Consider the following 18,538-nt stretch of genomic DNA (forward strand, 5'->3'; position numbering starts at 1 on the left):
GCATGCAATTTTAAGCAACTTTCTAATTTACTCCTATTATCAATTTGTCTTCGTTCTCATGCTATCTTTATTTAAATAGCAGGAATGTAAAGGATAGGAGCCGGCCCATTTTAGGTTTGGCACCTGGCTAGCGCTTGCTTATTGATGCAATTTAGCCACCAATAAACAAGCATAACACAGGTTCTGTCCCAAAAATGGGCCAGCTTCTATGCTTTACATTCTTGCTTTTTAAATAAAAATAGCAAGAGAATGACGAAAAATTAATAGGAGTAAATTAGAAAGTTGCTTAAAATTGCATGCTCTGAGTCATGAAAGAAAAAAAATTGAGTTTAGTATCCCTTTAATCGTGAGATTGTTGTTTCTTCTTTTTGTCCTAATCCATAGAATTCTAAGGAGAGGCTTCTTCATAATTTGGATGTTGTAAGCGCTATGAAATTCTATTTGCAGGCAACTAAGGGTTTTAGGCAACCTTTTAGTTTGTTACTTCATTTTCAGGCTCTAGAAAGGGTCAAAAGGCAATAGCAGTTTTGTTAGCTTCCTGGCTGAAGTTTTTAATTCATAAGGCTTACTTGGTGGGAGGGACAGGCTTCTCCTAAAATTATTACTGCCAATTCTACTAGGTCCGTTTCTACTTCCTGGGCCTTTAAGAATGAGGCGTCTGTTGATCAAATTTGCAAGGCAGCTACTTGGTCTTCTTTACATACCTTTACCAAATTCTACCATTTTGATGTATTCTTCTGAAGCAGCTTTTGGTAGGGAAGCCCTTCAAGCAGTAGTTTCTGGACATTTAGTATTTGCAAAAAAATTAAAAATGTAATATTAAAATTGTTTTTATTCCTGTAACGGCCGAAATAGTTGACACTTGTACCTTTAAAGTATAAGTATTTAAGCCTTAGGAACTCTGTTAGAGTTCTTGCATAATTATCAATAATATTGCATGCAGAAGTATTGTGTTGATTCATCCAAATCAGCTTGCATAATAAGTTGATTTTAGTAGACTTTTTAAAGTGATACAATCCTTAAAAAGTTCACACTGAATATTTCTCTAAAGCATTGGCTTTGTCTGAAACTGCGCAGTCGTGTGCTTCTATTGCCTTCCATAGAATGTGTGATATAATTCCGATTTAACGTACTGCCAACTTGCCAAAAGGCTTCACGAAGAGGGACAGACCGTAGGAGTTTGAAGAGGCTGCATTAAAAAGGAATTTAATACCCATATGCTAAATCACTTGAAAGTGATGCAGTGTAACAGTAAAAAGCTGACAAAAAATATCACCATAAAATCTCAATGTAAAAAAAGGTATGTACCGGCCAATTGCAGTATTCTGAGAAGCAAATTCAAACTTATCATTGTGGACACATCTAGCCAGTGTAATTTGTTAGCAAAATTTATATTGGCGATTTATTATCTTTGCTTAAAAGGGACAGTAAAGTCAAAATTAAACTTTCATCATTCAGATAAAACATGACATTTTAAACAACTTTCCAATTTACTTCTAGTATATAATTTGCTTAAAGGGACATAATACTCATATGCTAAATCACTTGAAACTGATGCAGTATAACTGTAAAAAGCTGACAGGAAAATATCATCTGAGAATATCTACGTAAAAAACAGAATTTATGTTTACCTGATAAATTTCTTTCTCCTACAGTGTATCCGGTCCACGGCTTCATCCTTACTTGTGGGATATTCTCATTCCCTACAGGAAGTGGCAAAGAGAGCACACAGCAGAGCTGTCCATATAGCTCCCCCTCTGGTTCCGCCCCCCAGTCATTCGACCGACGGTTAGGAGAAAAAGGAGAACCATAGGGTGCAGTGGTGACTGTAGTGTACAAAAACATAATTTATGCTTACCTGATAAATTCCTTTCTTCTGTTGTGTGATCAGTCCACGGGTCATCATTACTTCTGGGATATAACTCCTCCCCAACAGGAAATGCAAGAGGATTCACCCAGCAGAGCTGCATATAGCTCCTCCCCTCTACGTCAGTCCCAGTCATTCGACCAAGAATCAACGAGAAAGGAGTAACCAAGGGTGAAGTGGTGACTGGAGTATAATTTAAAAGATATTTACCTGCCTTAAAAACAGGGCGGGCCGTGGACTGATCACACAACAGAAGAAAGGAATTTATCAGGTAAGCATAAATTATGTTTTCTTCTGTTATGTGTGATCAGTCCACGGGTCATCATTACTTCTGGGATACCAATACCAAAGCAAAAGTACACGGATGACGGGAGGGAAAGGCAGGCTCATTATACAGAAGGAACCACTGCCTGAAGAACCTTTCTCCCAAAAATAGCCTCCGAAGAAGCAAAAGTGTCAAATTTGTAAAATTTGGAAAAAGTATGAAGTGAAGACCAAGTTGCAGCCTTGCAAATCTGTTCAACAGAGGCCTCATTCTTAAAGGCCCAAGTGGAAGCCACAGCTCTAGTGGAGTGAGCTGTAATTCTTTCAGGAGGCTGCTGTCCAGCAGTCTCATAGGCTAAACGTATTATGCTACGAAGCCAAAAAGAGAGAGAGGTAGCAGAAGCTTTTTGACCTCTCCTCTGTCCAGAGTAAACGACAAACAAGGAAGAAGTTTGGCGAAAATCTTTAGTTGCCTGCAAGTAGAACTTGAGGGCACGAACTACATCCAGATTGTGTAAAAGACGTTCCTTCTTTGAAGAAGGATTTGGACACAAGGATGGGACAACAATCTCTTGATTGATGTTCCTGTTAGTGACTACCTTAGGTAAGAACCCAGGTTTAGGACGCAGAACTACCTTGTCTGAGTGAAAAATCAGATAAGGGGAATCACAATGTAAGGCTGATAACTCAGAGACTCTTCGAGCCGAGGAAATAGCCATTAAAAACAGAACTTTCCAAGATAACATTTTTATATCAATGGAATGAAGGGGTTCAAACGGAACACCCTGTAAAACGTTAAGAACTAAGTTTAAACTCCATGGTGGAGCAACAGCTTTAAACACAGGCTTGATCCTAGCTAAAGCCTGACAAAAGGACTGGACGTCTGGATTTTCTGACAGACGTCTGTGTAACAAGATGGACAGAGCTGAAATCTGTCCCTTTAATGAACTAGCTGATAAACCCTTTTCTAAACCTTCTTGTAGAAAAGACAGTATCCTAGCGATCCTAACCTTACTCCAGGAGTAACCTTTGGATTCGCACCAGTATAGGTATTTCCGCCATATTTTATGGTAAATCCTTCTGGTAACAGGCTTCCTAGCCTGAATTAGGGTATCAATAACCGACTCAGAAAAACCACGTTTTGATAAAATCAAGCGTTCAATTTCCAAGCAGTCAGCTTCAGAGAAGTTAGATTTTGATGTTTGAATGGACCCTGTATCAGAAGGTCCTGTCTTAGAGGTAGAGACCAAGGCGGACAGGATGACATGTCCACTAGATCTGCATACCAAGTCCTGCGTGGCCATGCAGGTGCTATTAGAATTACTGATGCTCTCTCCTGTTTGATTTTGGCAATCAATCGAGGAAGCAGCGGGAAGGGTGGAAACACATAAGCCATCCTGAAGTTCCAAGGTGCTGTCAAAGCATCTATCAGAACTGCTCCCGGATCCCTGGATCTGGACCCGTAGCGAGGAAGTTTGGCGTTCTGGCGAGACGCCATGAGATCTATCTCTGGTTTGCCCCAACGTCGAAGTATTTGGGCAAAGACCTCCGGATGAAGTTCCCACTCCCCCGGATGAAAAGTCTGGCGACTCAAGAAATCCGCCTCCCAGTTCTCCACTCCCGGGATGTGGATTGCTGACAGGTGGCAAGAGTGAGACTCTGCCCAGCGAATTATCTTTGATACTTCCATCATTGCTAGGGAGCTTCTTGTCCCTCCCTGATGGTTGATGTAAGCTACAGTCGTGATGTTGTCCGACTGAAACCTGATGAACCCCCGAGTTGTTAACTGGGGCCAAGCCAGAAGGGCATTGAGAACTGCTCTCAATTCCAGAATGTTTATTGGAAGGAGACTCTCCTCCTGATTCCATAGTCCCTGAGCCTTCAGAGAATTCCAGACAGCGCCCCAACCTAGTAGGCTGGCGTCTGTTGTTACAATTGTCCAGTCTGGCCTGCTGAATGGCATCCCCCTGGACAGGTGTGGCCGATAAAGCCACCATAGAAGAGAATTTCTGGTCTCTTGATTCAGATTCAGAGTAGGGGACAAATCTGAGTAATCCCCATTCCACTGACTTAGCATGCATAATTGCAGCGGTCTGAGGTGTAGGCGTGCAAAAGGTACTATGTCCATTGCCGCTACCATTAAGCCGATCACCTCCATGCATTGAGCTACTGACGGGTGTTGAATGGAATGAAGGACGCGGCATGCATTTTGAAGCTTTGTTAACCTGTCTTCTGTCAGGTAAATCTTCATTTCTACAGAATCTATAAGAGTCCCCAAGAATGGAACTCTTGTGAGAGGAAAGAGAGAACTCTTCTTTTCGTTCACTTTCCATCCATGCGACCTTAGAAATGCCAGAACTAACTCTGTATGAGACTTGGCAGTTTGAAAGCTTGAAGCTTGAATTAGAATGTCGTCTAGGTACGGAGCTACCGAAATCCCTCGCGGTCTTAGTACCGCTAGAAGGGCACCCAGAACCTTTGTGAAGATTCTTGGAGCCGTAGCCAATCCGAATGGAAGAGCTACAAACTGGTAGTGCCTGTCTAAGAAGGCAAACCTTAGATACCGGTGATGATCTTTGTGGATCGGTATGTGAAGGTAAGCATCCTTTAAATCCACTGTGGTCATGTACTGACCCTCTTGGATCATGGGTAAGATTGTCCGAATAGTTTCCATTTTGAACGATGGAACTCTTAGGAATTTGTTTAGAGTCTTTAAATCTAAGATTGGCCTGAAAGTTCCCTCTTTTTTGGGAACCACAAACAGGTTTGAGTAGAACCCTTGTCCTTGTTCCGACCGCGGAACCGGATGGATCACTCCCATTAATAACAGATCTTGTACGCAGCGTAGAAACGCTTCTTTCTTTATCTGGTTTGTTGACAACCTTGACAGATGAAATCTCCCTCTTGGGGGAGATAATTTGAAGTCTAGAAGGTATCCCTGCGATATGATCTCTAGAGCCCAGGGATCCTGAACATCTCTTGCCCAGGCCTGGGCGAAGAGAGAGAGTCTGCCCCCCACTAGATCCGGTCCCGGATCGGGGGCTCTCGGTTCATGCTGTCTTTGGGGCAGCAGCAGGTTTCCTGGCCTGCTTGCTCTTGTTCCAGGACTGGTTAGGCTTCCAGCCTTGCCTGTAACGAGCAACAGCTCCTTCCTGTTTTGGTGCAGTGGAGGTTGATGCTGCTCCTGTTTTAAAGTTCCGAAAGGGACGAAAATTAGACTGTCTAGCCTTAGCTTTGGCTTTGTCTTGAGGTAGGGCGTGGCCCTTACCTCCTGTAATGTCAGCGATAATCTCTTTCAAACCGGGCCCAAATAAAGACTGCCCCTTGAAAGGTATATTAAGTAATTTGGACTTAGAAGTAACATCAGCTGACCAGGATTTTAGCCACAGCGCCCTACGTGCCTGTATGGCGAATCCTGAGTTCTTAGCCGTAAGTTTGGTTAAATGTACTACGGCCTCCGAAATGAAGGAATTAGCTAGTTTAAGGACTCTAAGCCTGTCCGTAATGTCGTCTAGCGTAGATGAACTAAGGTTCTCTTCAAGCGACTCAATCCAAAATGCTGCCGCAGCCGTAATCGGCGCGATACATGCAAGGGGTTGTAATATAAAACCTTGTTGAACAAACATTTTCTTAAGGTAACCCTCTAATTTTTTATCCATTGGATCTGAGAAAGCACAGCTATCCTCCACCGGGATAGTGGTACGCTTAGCTAAAGTAGAAACTGCTCCCTCCACCTTGGGGACCGTTTGCCATAAGTCCCGAGTGGTGGCGTCTATTGGAAACATCTTTCTAAATATTGGAGGGGGTGAGAACGGCACACCGGGTCTATCCCACTCCTTAGTAACAATTTCAGTTAGTCTCTTAGGTATAGGAAAAACGTCAGTACTCGCCGGTACCGCAAAGTATTTATCCAACCTACACAGTTTCTCTGGTATTGCAACGGTGTTACAATCGTTGAGAGCTGCTAAGACCTCCCCTAGTAATACACGGAGGTTCTCCAATTTAAATTTAAAATTTGAAATATCTGAGTCCAATCTGTTTGGATCAGAACCGTCACCCACAGAATGAAGCTCTCCGTCCTCATGCTCTGCGAGCTGTGACGCAGTATCAGACATGGCCCTAGCATTGTCAGCGCACTCTGTTCTCACCCCAGAGTGATCACGCTTGCCTCTTAGTTCTGGTAATTTAGACAAAACTTCAGTCATAACAGTAGCCATATCTTGTAATGTTATCTGTAATGGCCGCCCAGATGTACTAGGCGCCAAAATATCACGCACCTCCCGGGCGGGAGATGCAGGTACTGCCGCGTGAGGCGAGTTAGTCGGCATAACTCTCCCCTCGCTGTTTGGTGAAATTTGTTCACATTGTACAGATTGACTTTTATTTAAAGTAGCATCAATACAGTTAGTACATAAATTTCTATTGGGCTCCACCTTGGCATTGGAACAAATGACACAGATATCTTCCTCTGAGTCAGACATGTTTAACACACTAGCAAAAAACTTACAACTTGGTTATAATCTTTTTTAGCAAAAAACGTACTGTGCCTCAAAGAGGTACTAACGATTAAATGACAGTTGAAATAGTGAACTGAAAAACAGTTATAGCATCAAACTTTAAAACAACAAAACTTTTAGCAAAGGTTTGTTCCCATTAGTAAAATAACAATAATTAAATTTGACATAAAAAATACAAAGCAACGTTTTTATTCACAGTCACTATAAGAATTCTCACAGCTCTGCTGAGAGAATTTACCTCCCTTCAAAGAAGTTTGAAGACCCCTGAGATCTATCAGAGATGAACCGGATCATGCAGGAAAAATAAAAGTAACTGACTGGTATTTTTTGATGCGTAGCAAAGAGCGCCAAAACGGCCCCTCCCTCTCCCACACAGCAGTGAAGAGAAACGAAACTGTCACAAATAAAGCAAAAAAACTGCCAAGTGGAAAATAATGCCCAAATATTTATTCACACAGTACCTCAGCAATGTAAACGATTCTACATTCCAGCAAAAACGTTTAACATGATAAATAGTTATTAAAAAGGATTAGTGACCTTTAACAGAGTAGTTCCGGTGAAATACCATCCCCAGAATACTGAAGTGTATACATACATGTCATTTTAACGGTATGGCAGGATTTTCTCATCAATTCCATTCAGAAAATAAAAACTGCTACATACCTCAATGCAGATTCCTCTGCCCGCTGTCCCCTGATCTGAAGCCTTTACCTCCCTCAGATGGCCGAGAACAGCAATATGATCTTAACTACTCCGGTTAAAATCATAGTAAAAAACTCTGACAGATTCTTCCTCAAACTCTGCCAGAGAAGTAATAACACGCTCCGGTGCTATTTTAAAATAACAAACTTTTGATTGAAGTCATAAAAACTAAGTATAATCACCATAGTCCTCTCACACATCCTATCTAGTCGTTGGGTGCAAGAGAATGACTGGGACTGACGTAGAGGGGAGGAGCTATATGCAGCTCTGCTGGGTGAATCCTCTTGCATTTCCTGTTGGGGAGGAGTTATATCCCAGAAGTAATGATGACCCGTGGACTGATCACACATAACAGAAGAAAATAAAAATTTAAACCTGACCAAATGCCAGGGCGGGCCGTGGACCGGATACACCGTAGGAGAAAGAAATTTATCAGGTAAACATAAATTCTGTTTTCTCCAACATTGGTGTATCCGGTCCACGGCTTCATCCTTACTTGTGGGAACCAATACCAAAGCTTTAGGACACGGATGAAGGGAGGGAACAAGTCAGGTAACCTAAACGGAAGGCACCACGGCTTGCAAAACCTTTCTCCCAAAAATAGCCTCCGAAGAAGCAAAAGTATCAAATTTGTAAAATTTGGCAAAAGTGTGCAGTGAAGACCAAGTCGCTGCCTTACATATCTGGTCAACAGAAGCCTCGTTCTTGAAGGCCCATGTGGAAGCCACAGCCCTAGTGGAGTGAGCTGTGATTCTTTCAGGAGGCTGCTGTCCAGCAGTCTCATATGCCAATCGGATGATGCTTTTCAGCCAGAAGGAAAGAGAGGTAGCATTCGCTTTCTGACCTCTCCTCTTACCAGAATAGACAACAAACATGGACGATGTTTGTCTGAAATCTTAGTTGCTTTTAAATAGAATTTTAAAGCACGAACCACATCAAGATTGTGTAACAGCCGTTCCTTCTTAGAAACTGGGTTAGGACACAGAGAAGGAACAACTATTTCCTGGTTAATATTCTTATTGGAAACCACTTTTGCGTACCAAACCTGGTTTCCTTCCAAAACAACCTTATCTGTATGGAACACCAGATAGGGTGAATTACACTGCAAAACAGACAACTCAGAAACTCTTCGAGCAGAAGATATAGCTACCAAAAACAAAACTTTCCAAGATAATAACTTAATATCTATGGAATGTAAAGGTTCAAACGGAACCCCTTGAAGAACTGAAAGAACTAAATTGAGACTCCATGGAGGAGCCACAGGTCTATAGACAGGCTTGATTCTGACTAAAGCCTGTGCAAACGCTTGAACGTCTGGTACTTCTGCCAGATGCTTGTGTAACAGGATAGACAGAGCAGATATCTGTCCTTTTAAGGAACTAGCTTAGCTGACAAACCTTTCTCCAATCCTTCTTGGAGAAAAGACAATATCCTTGGAATCCTAATCTTATTCCATGAGTAACCCTTGGATTCGCACCAACAAAGCTATTTCCGCCATATCTTATGGTAAATTTTCCTGGTGACAGGCTTTCTAACCTGGATCAGGGTATCTATACTGAATCCGAAAACCCTGTTCGAATGGACCTTGAATTAGAAGGTCCTATCCTCAAAGATAGCTTCCATGGCGGAACCGATGACATATTCACCATGTCTGCATACCAAGTCCTGCTTGTCACGCAGGAACTATCAGAATTACCGAAGCCTTCTCCTGTTCGATTACTAGCCGGGGGAGAAGGGGAAACGGTGGAAAGACATAAGCTAGATTGAACGACCAAGGCGCTACTAAGGCATCTACCAATGTCGCCTTGGGATCCCTGGATCTGGACCCGTAACGTGGAACTTTGGAGTTCCGACGTGACGCCATCAGATCCAGATCTGGAATGCCCCCTAGTTGAGCTAACTGGGCAAAAACCTCTGGGTGGAGTTCCCACTCCCCCGGATGGAAAGTCTGACGACTCAGAGAATTCGCTTCCCAGTTGTCCACTCCTGGGATGTGAATTGCTGATAGATGGTAGGAATGATCCTCTGCCCATTTGATGAATTTGGATACCTCCCTCATCGCCAGGGAACTCTTTGTTCCCCCCTGATGATTGATGTAAGCTACAGTCGTCATGTTGTCCGACTGAAATCTGATGAATTTGGTCTCCGCTAGTTGAGGCCATGCCTGGAGCGCATTGAATATCGCTCTCAATTCCAAAATGTTTATCGGGAGAAGAGATTCTTCCCGAGACCATAGACCCTGAGCCTTCAGGGACTCCCAGACCGCGCCCCAGCCTAGGAGGCTGGCGTCGGTCGTGACAATGATCCACTCCGGTCTGTGGAAACTCATTCCCTGAGACAGGTGATCCAGAGACAACCACCAGAGGAGTGAGTCTCTGGTTTTCTGGTCCATTTGAATCTGGGGAGACAAATCTGCATAATCCCCATTCCACTGTTTGAGCATGCACAGTTGCAATGGTCTTAAATGATTTCGAGCAAATGGAACCACGTCCATTGCTGCGACCATGAGTCCTATTACCTCCATGCATTGAGCTATGGAGGGTTGAGGAATGGATTGAAGAACTCGACAAGTGTTCAGAAGTTTTAACTTCCTGACCTCTGTCAGAAAGATCTTCATTTCTACTGAGTCTATTATTGTTCCCAGCAAGGGAACACTTGTGAACGGGGACAGAGAACTTTTTTCTATGTTCACCTTCCACCCGTGAGACCTTAGAAAGGCTAGGACAATGTCTGAATGAGTCTTCACTTTGTGAAAGGACGACGCTTGTATTAACATGTCGTCTAGGTAAGGTGCTACTGCAATGCCCTTGGCCTTAGCAACGCTAGAAGGGACCCTAGCACCCTTGTGAAAATTCTGGGAGCAGTGGCCAATCCGAAAGGAAGAGCCACGAACTGATAATGCTTGTCCAGAGAGGCTAACCTCAGGAACTGAAGGTGATCTTTGTGGATCGGAACATGCAGATACGCATCCTTTAAGTCCACGGTAGTCATATATTGACCCTCCTGGAACATTCTTAAAATTGTCCGAATGGTTCCATTTTGAACTTTTTCTAAAAAATTTTAAGTCCAGAATTGGCCTGAAAGTTCCTTCTTTTTTGGGAACTACAAACAGGTTTGAGTAAAAACCCAGTCCTCGCTCTGCTGTCGGAACTGGGTGTATCACTCCCATTTTTAAAAGGTCCTGTACGCAAAGTAAGAATGCCTGTCTCCTTATCTGTCTAAAGATAAGTGAGCCATGTGGAACCTTCCCCTTGGGGAAAGGTCTTTGAACTCTAGAAGGTACCCCTGAGAGACAATTTCTAGTGCCAAGGGGTCTGGAACATCTCTTGCCCAAGCCTGAACAAAGAGAGAAAGTCTGCCCCCTACTAGATCCGGTCCCGGATCGGGGGCTACCCTTTCATGCTGTCTTGGCAGCAGCAGCAGGCTTCTTGGCCTGTTTATGCCACACGTCCCTTCTAGGGTCAACAATTGGGAACATTTTCTAAAATATAGGAGGGGGAACAAAAAGGTACACCTGGCTTCTCCCACTCCTTAGACACGATATCCGCCATCTTAGGTATCTGAAACGCATCAGTGTGTACTGGGACCTCTAGGAACTTGTCCATTTTACACAATTTTTCTGGGATCCCCAAAGGATCACAATCATCAAGTTCAGCTAGAACCTCCTTAAGTAGGGCGCGGAGGTGTTCTAGCTTAAATTTAAATGTTATAGTATCAGGCTCTGCCTGCTGAGAAACTTTTCCTGTCAGAAATTTCTCCCTCAGACAGGCCCTCCCTCACCGCCAAGTCAGATTGATGTGAGGGCACTACAGATAAATTATCCTCTGCGTCTGGTTGCTCATTGTCTGTTTAAAAATTAGCAATCACGCTTCCTAGGAAAAGCTGGCAGTTTGGATAAAAAATGCTAATTGTTGCATATTAATCGCAATTGGTGCGCTAGATATACTGGGCATCGCCTGCGCGGGCATAGCTGGTGTTGACACAGGAGACTAAAGCAAGCTAATCTTCAATACCTTCAGCTAAAGAATCCTCTTGGGCTATATTTTTAAGTGTGATTGTACTGTCCTTAAGATGTTTGGTTGCTATGGCACACTTCACACATAAATTTAATGGGGGAACCACCTTGGCCTTTGGACATACAGAACATAGGCTATCTGAAGATTCAGACATGTTTGACAGACTTAAACAGAACTACAATGCAATAAAAATTATTTTTGACAAAAACGTTACGGTCTCTTTAATTAATAAAAGTGCACACATTATTATTGAAACATCAAAAAACCATGAAAGAAACATCCGAGTTTAATGAAATTTTCACCACAGAGCCTTAATGCTTTGAAAAGATTGCACACAAATTTTCAGACCAATTAACCCCTTAATGCCCAAACCGGAGCTAATAACAGTTATTAACCAGTTAACACACTACAGTACTAGCCACAGCTTCTCCTGTAGCCATTTACCTTCCTTAGGGATTATTTTAGTAGGAAATAAGCCTCTCTAGAGTCTTTTGTGATGCCCCACATGAAGCTGCATGGATTGCCTAGGCAAAAACAACTGCACAATTTAGGCCTGAAAACGAGGCCTCCTCCCTCTTCATTCCAGAGTGGAGGGGCCTTTCTGACTAAATTTAGGTGTCCAAATAAGTGCCAGGCCGAAATTAAACCTCAAAAAAGTGTTTTAAAATCTGAAAAAACACCTTATTTATAGAGAAAAACATGCTAAAAAGCAATCGATTTTAAAGCCCACAATAGTGTCAACCAGCATAGAGTCCTAAATATAAGCCATCATTTTAGACAGAGTCTAAGAAAAAATGGCTTACCTATCCCAGAGGGAATTTCTGACAGTCTTCTAGCATTACATGGTCTTGTTAGAAATATGACTGATCATACCTGATGCAGTTAAGCCTGCAAACTGTTCCCCCCAAATGATGTTCTCTGGTTTTAACAGTCCTGCGTGGGAACAGCAATGGATTTTAGTTACTGGTGCTAAAATCATACTCCTCTTTTAACAGAAATCTTCTTCACTTTCTGTTGTAGAGTAAATAGTACAAACCGGCACTATTTTAAAATAAACTCTTGATAGAAGAAATAAAATTCTACAACTAACACCACATACTCTTTACCACCCCCGTGGAGATGCTACTTGTTCAGAGCGGCAAAGAGAATGACTGGGGGGCGGAGCCAGAGGGGGAGCTATATGGACAGCTCTGCTGTGTGCTCTCTTTGCCACTTCCTGTAGGGAATGAGAATATCCCACAAGTAAGGATGAAGCCGTGGACCGGATACACCAATGTAGGAGAAAAGGAAGATATTTTACCTCACAATCTCCTTAGCTCAGCAGAGTAAGTTCTGTGTAAAAAAGTTATACTTCACCTGCTCCCAACTGCAGGTAAAAAATAAATAAATGAAGAAATGAACAGCAGCCAATCAGCATCAGCAGTGCTGAGGTCATGAACTTTTACTGTGATCTCATGAGATTTGACTCTCATGAGATTTCATTGTAAACTTCCTTTACCTGATTGGTGAAATACTATGAGAGTGCACGAGGCTCATCCCTTCAGCTGTCCTAGGACAGACATACTAATATGCTGCTTAGAAATCCTTTACAATGGGATGCGGTTACTGAGGAACTTTTGAGGTAAAATATCTTTCTTTTTTACATAGAGATGTTCAGGTGATATTTTCTAGTCAGCTTTTTACAGCTATGCTGCATCACTTTCAAGTGTTTAAACATTTGGGTATTATGGCCCTTTAATTCTCACCATTGGCTCACCAGATGTGTTCAGGTTGCTAACAGTATTGCACAGCTCCTTTTTTTAAATTGAATGCTATATCCGAATAATTAAATTTTTTGGGGGGTTTCATATTTAAGAGCATCAGCAATACTGGGCTCAAGGCTAGAATGCAGAAATGGAAAACCATACACAGTATATCAAAATGCAAATCTAATATATACTACCTCCTGAGCCCAAGTTACTTACCAATTTGTTTTTAAAAACATCATCAACCAGGGCTTCCACAGTTTGGGTTGACTATTTACTCTATAACTAAAGAATAGCATAAAGAGCTAGTTTTTGAACAAGATGTCTGTAATAGGACACACAAAAGGTTTTGCAGTTTCCTATAACGTAACAGCAGATTAGCTCTATGGGGTTTAGTGTCAATAGCAACTCTAAGTCAATGCCATATTTAAACCAATACATACACACTCCGCTTAACATGACCTTCTGCATACATCTGCAAGCAAGGCTAGGCCCTTCAGAATTCCTGCAAAAAGAGCATTGGGAAAAAAAAAAACACTGGAATTTGAGAAGCCTATCTCAGAGACCCATAGTGGTATGCCTTGGCTTTGGTAGAGCTATGCTGCGGCTCCTGTGGGCTTATCCCATGGAAAAGATGAAGGGCACTTAGTCCTGTACATCTCAGAGATGGCCAGAACTAATCAATGAGAGGCTGAGTAAGGGAGCCTTATTTAAATTGGTAAAGGGGGGGGGGGGGTCATTGTGGGGATCTAACAGGTGATTAGCGACAAGAGCCAAGGTGTTAAGAAGGGTGTTTCCATACAAGAAAGGTGGAAATAGCCGTTTATGTGGGATGTGTATAAGCATAGAATTATTTGTTAATTAAGCATGGGCACAATAACACATGCATAGACAACATGAAAATAAGTTGCAGAGGTTTAGTACATACCCTCTTCAGGTACCTCCACTAACACCCCTCGCTTCACCAACTCCTCCCGGGGTTTCCTCATGGATATCTTCCTCTCTAAGACTGGGCATAAGGCACAGAAAGAATGAATGGGTTAAAGTAGGAGAAAATGATGAAGAGGAAGAAAACTAAAAAAATATTTTAGTAAGCTTAAAAAAAATAAAATAATTAGGATGATACCATAGAAGATCTGTACAGAGGAAAGTAAAGCCAAAATGTATACATTTCTACAGCCTGGCCTCTATCCTTGCAAATACTCCCTGAATGAGATCCTGCTGCCAAAAAGGACAGAAACTGAGCCCTCCCCGTTTACCACTAAATCTGTCTTACAGAACTTCATCATTCATTAATGAATTTGCACAGATTTTTGTATGTTGTAATTTTTTTTTTCCATTCAAAAATGTATTTTTATTTTAAGGTCATACATAAATGAAACAGGTTGTTAATATGCAAACAACTTAAACAGTATAACCAATACTAATGGACAAGTCTGTGAAATTGGGTCTCAGTGCCCAATGCAGTAAAAAAAAAAAAAAAAAAAAAAAAAAAAAAAAAAAAAAGTGTATTATCACCACTTTAGGTATTATAGTCCCATTTAATGCTTGAATTCTTTAAGTTTTCTTATATAAACATTGTTTTCAGGTAACAAACACTGTAAAAAAAACACCAGAAGAAATTGGCAAACAGGAGTGCAAAGGGAAAAAAAAAACAGAATTTATGCTTACCTGATAAATTACTTTCTCCAACGGTGTGTCCGGTCCACGGCGTCATCCTTACTTGTGGGATATTCTCTTCCCCAACAGGAAATGGCAAAGAGTCCCAGCAAAGCTGGTCACATGATCCCTCCTAGGCTCCGCCCACCCCAGTCATTCGACCGACGGACAGGAGGAAATATATATAGGAGAAACCATATGATACCGTGGTGACTGTAGTTAGAGAAAATAATTCATCAGACCTGATTAAAAAACCAGGGCGGGCCGTGGGCCCGACACACCGTTGGAGAAAGTAATTTATCAGGTAAGCATAAATTCTGTTTTCTCCAACATTGGTGTGTCCGGTCCACGGCGTCATCCTTACTTGTGGGAACCAATACCAAAGCTTTAGGACACGGATGAAGGGAGGGAGCAAATCAGGTCACCTAAATGGAAGGCACCACGGCTTGCAAAACCTTTCTCCCAAAAATAGCCTCCGAAGAAGCAAAAGTATCAAATTTGTAAAATTTGGCAAAAGTGTGCAGTGAAGACCAAGTCGCTGCCTTACATATCTGGTCAACAGAAGCCTCGTTCTTGAAGGCCCATGTGGAAGCCACAGCCCTAGTGGAGTGAGCTGTGATTCTTTCAGGAGGCTGCCGTACGGCAGTCTCATAAGCCAATCGGATAATGCTTTTAAGCCAAAAGGAAAGAGAGGTAGAAGTCGCTTTTTGACCTCTCCTTTTACCAGAATAAACAACAAACAAGGAAGATGTTTGTCTGAAATCTTTAGTAGCCTCTAAATAGAATTTTAGAGCACGGACTACATCCAAATTGTGTAACAAACGTTCCTTCTTTGAAACTGGATTCGGACACAAAGAAGGTACAACTATCTCCTGGTTAATATTTTTGTTGGAAACAACTTTCGGAAGAAAACCAGGCTTAGTACGCAAAACCACCTTATCTGCATGGAACACCAGATAGGGCGGAGAACACTGCAGAGCAGATAACTCTGAAACTCTTCTAGCAGAAGAAATTGCAACCAAAAACAAAACTTTCCAAGATAATAACTTAATATCTACGGAATGTAAGGGTTCAAACGGAACCCCTTGAAGAACTGAAAGAACTAGATTTAGACTCCAGGGAGGAGTCAAAGGTCTGTAAACAGGCTTGATCCTAACCAGAGCCTGAACAAATGCTTGAACATCTGGCACAGCTGCCAGTCTTTTGTGAAGTAAAACAGATAAAGCAGAGATCTGTCCCTTCAGAGAACTTGCAGATAATCCTTTCTCCAAACCTTCTTGTAGAAAGGATAGAATCTTAGGAATTTTTATCTTGTTCCATGGGAATCCTTTAGATTCACACCAACAGATATATTTTTTCCATATTTTATGGTAAATTTTTCTAGTTACAGGCTTTCTAGCCTGAATCAGAGTATCTATTACAGAATCTGAAAACCCACGCTTTGATAAAATCAAGCGTTCAATCTCCAAGCCGTCAGTTGGAGGGAAACCAGATTCGGATGTTCGAATGGACCCTGAACAAGAAGGTCCTGTCTCAAAGGTAGCTTCCATGGTGGAGCCGATGACATATTCACCAGGTCTGCATACCAAGTCCTGCGTGGCCACGCAGGAGCTATCAAGATCACCGAGACCCTCTCCTGATTGATCCTGGCTACCAGCCTGGGGATGAGAGGAAACGGTGGGAATACATAAGCTAGGTTGAAGGTCCAAGGTGCTACTAGTGCATCTACTAGGGATCCCTGGATCTGGACCCGTAGCAAGGAACCTTGAAGTTCTGACGAGACGCCATCAGATCCATGTCTGGAATGCCCCATAATTGAGTTATTTGGGCAAAGATTTCCGGATGGAGTTCCCACTCCCCCGGATGGAATGTCTGACGACTTAGAAAATCCGCTTCCCAATTTTCCACTCCTGGGATGTGGATCGCAGACAAGTGGCAGGAGTGATCCTCCGCCCATTGAATTATCTTGGTCACTTCTTTCATCGCCAGGGAACTCCTTGTTCCCCCCTGATGATCGATAAAAAACATATGGGAAGAAATGGAGGGATGTATCCAAAGGATAAGTGGGATAAACGGGTTTCAACTAGATATCTATACAGCCTTATTAAATAAACCTATTAAAGGTGTATGTAGAATAAAAGCTAAATTAATAATTTATGTATTAAATGGCATAAAATCTATAATAGCCAGAAACTGGAAAAAAACCTATGTCCCTGAGAAAAAAATAGTCCTGGATAGAATCAATGAACTCCTGATTCTTGAGGAATATGAATATTTAAAAACTAAGAAAGAACATCTATTCCAGATGATTCGTTTTCACTGGGAAGAATTTAGGAATGGGCCTGGGAATAGGTAGGAGGAGGGGGCTGGGGGGATGGGGCAGGGGGAGGGAGAGGAGAGGAGTTGTATAATTTTTTTTTTTTTTTGTTTCTTCTTTTTCCTATGAGGGACACACACTGGTAAATATAAGATGTATAAATTAGCTTGATATCAGGTATATGAGTACATATTAAGTATGTTTAAGTGTATGTGAAAAAAAAAAAAAAAAAAAAAAAATCCCATTCCTTGTTCTCTTATTGGAACTGGATGTATCACTCCCATCTTTAACAGGTCTTCTACACAATGTAAGAATGCCTGTCTCTTTATTTGGTTTGAAGATAATTGAGACCTGTGGAACCTTCCCCTTGGGGGTAGTTCCTTGAATTCCAGGAGATAACCTTGAGAAACTATTTCTAGCGCCCAAGGATCCTGAACATCTCTTGCCCAAGCCTGAGCAAAGAGAGAAAGTCTGCCCCCCACTAGATCCGGTCCCGGATCGGGGGCTATCCCTTCATGCTGTTTTGGTAGCAGTGGTAGGCTTCTTGGCCTGCTTACCCTTGTTCCAGCCTTGCATTGGTTTCCAGGCTGGTTTGGGTTGTGAAGTATTATCCTCTTGCTTAGAGGATACAGAATTAGAGACTGGTCCGTTTCTGCGAAAGGGACGAAAATTAGGCTTATTTTTAGCCTTAAAAGACCTATCCTGTGGGAGGGCGTGGCCCTTTCCCCCAGTGATGTCTGAAATAATCTCTTTCAAATCAGGTCCAAATAATGTTTTACCTTTGAAAGGAATGTTAAGCAATTTTGTCTTGGAAGACACATCCGCTGACCAAGACTTTAGCCAAAGCGCTCTGCGCGCCACGACAGCAAACCCTGAATTTTTCGCCGCTAATCTAGCTAATTGCAAAGCGGCATCTAAAACAAAAGAGTTAGCCAATTTAAGTGCTTGAACTCTGTCCATAACCTCCTCATACGAAGATTCTTTACTGAGCGATTTTTCTAGTTCCTCAAACCAGAAACACGCTGCCGTAGTGACAGGAACAATGCATGAAATTGGTTGTAGAAGGTAACCTTGCTGTACAAAAATCTTTTTAAGCAAACCCTCTAATTTCTTATCTATAGGATCTTTGAAAGCACAACTATCTTCGATAGGAATAGTAGTGCGTTTAGTCCTAGGGGACTGTCTGCCATAAGTCCTTTCTGGGGTCGACTATAGGAAATAATTTCTTAAATATAGGGGGGGGGGGAACAAAAGGTATGCCGGGCCTTTCCCACTCTTTATTTACTATGTCCGCCACCCGCTTGGGTATAGGAAAAGCGTCGGGGGGCACCGGAACCTCTAGGAACTTGTCCATCTTACATAATTTCTCTGGAATGACCAAATTGTCACAATCATCCAGAGTAGATAACACCTCCTTAAGCAGTGCGCGGAGATGTTCTAATTTAAATCGT

General features: G+C 42.2%; 1 protein-coding gene across 2 annotated transcripts in view; it reads right to left on the reverse strand.

The window, feature by feature from the left end:
- The window catches only part of PHACTR4 (phosphatase and actin regulator 4), a 404,839-nt gene that overhangs the window by 157,861 nt on the left and 228,440 nt on the right, over window positions 1-18,538 (reverse strand). For both annotated transcript variants that reach the window (XM_053707046.1, XM_053707045.1), the window contains exon 4: window positions 14,040-14,120. In XM_053707046.1, the coding sequence (XP_053563021.1) occupies window positions 14,040-14,120 (81 nt within the window). The remainder of the gene's footprint in view (window positions 1-14,039; window positions 14,121-18,538) is intronic.

Source organism: Bombina bombina, chromosome 3, assembly GCF_027579735.1.
Source record: "Bombina bombina isolate aBomBom1 chromosome 3, aBomBom1.pri, whole genome shotgun sequence".
NCBI classification, from domain to species: Eukaryota; Metazoa; Chordata; class Amphibia; order Anura; family Bombinatoridae; genus Bombina; species Bombina bombina.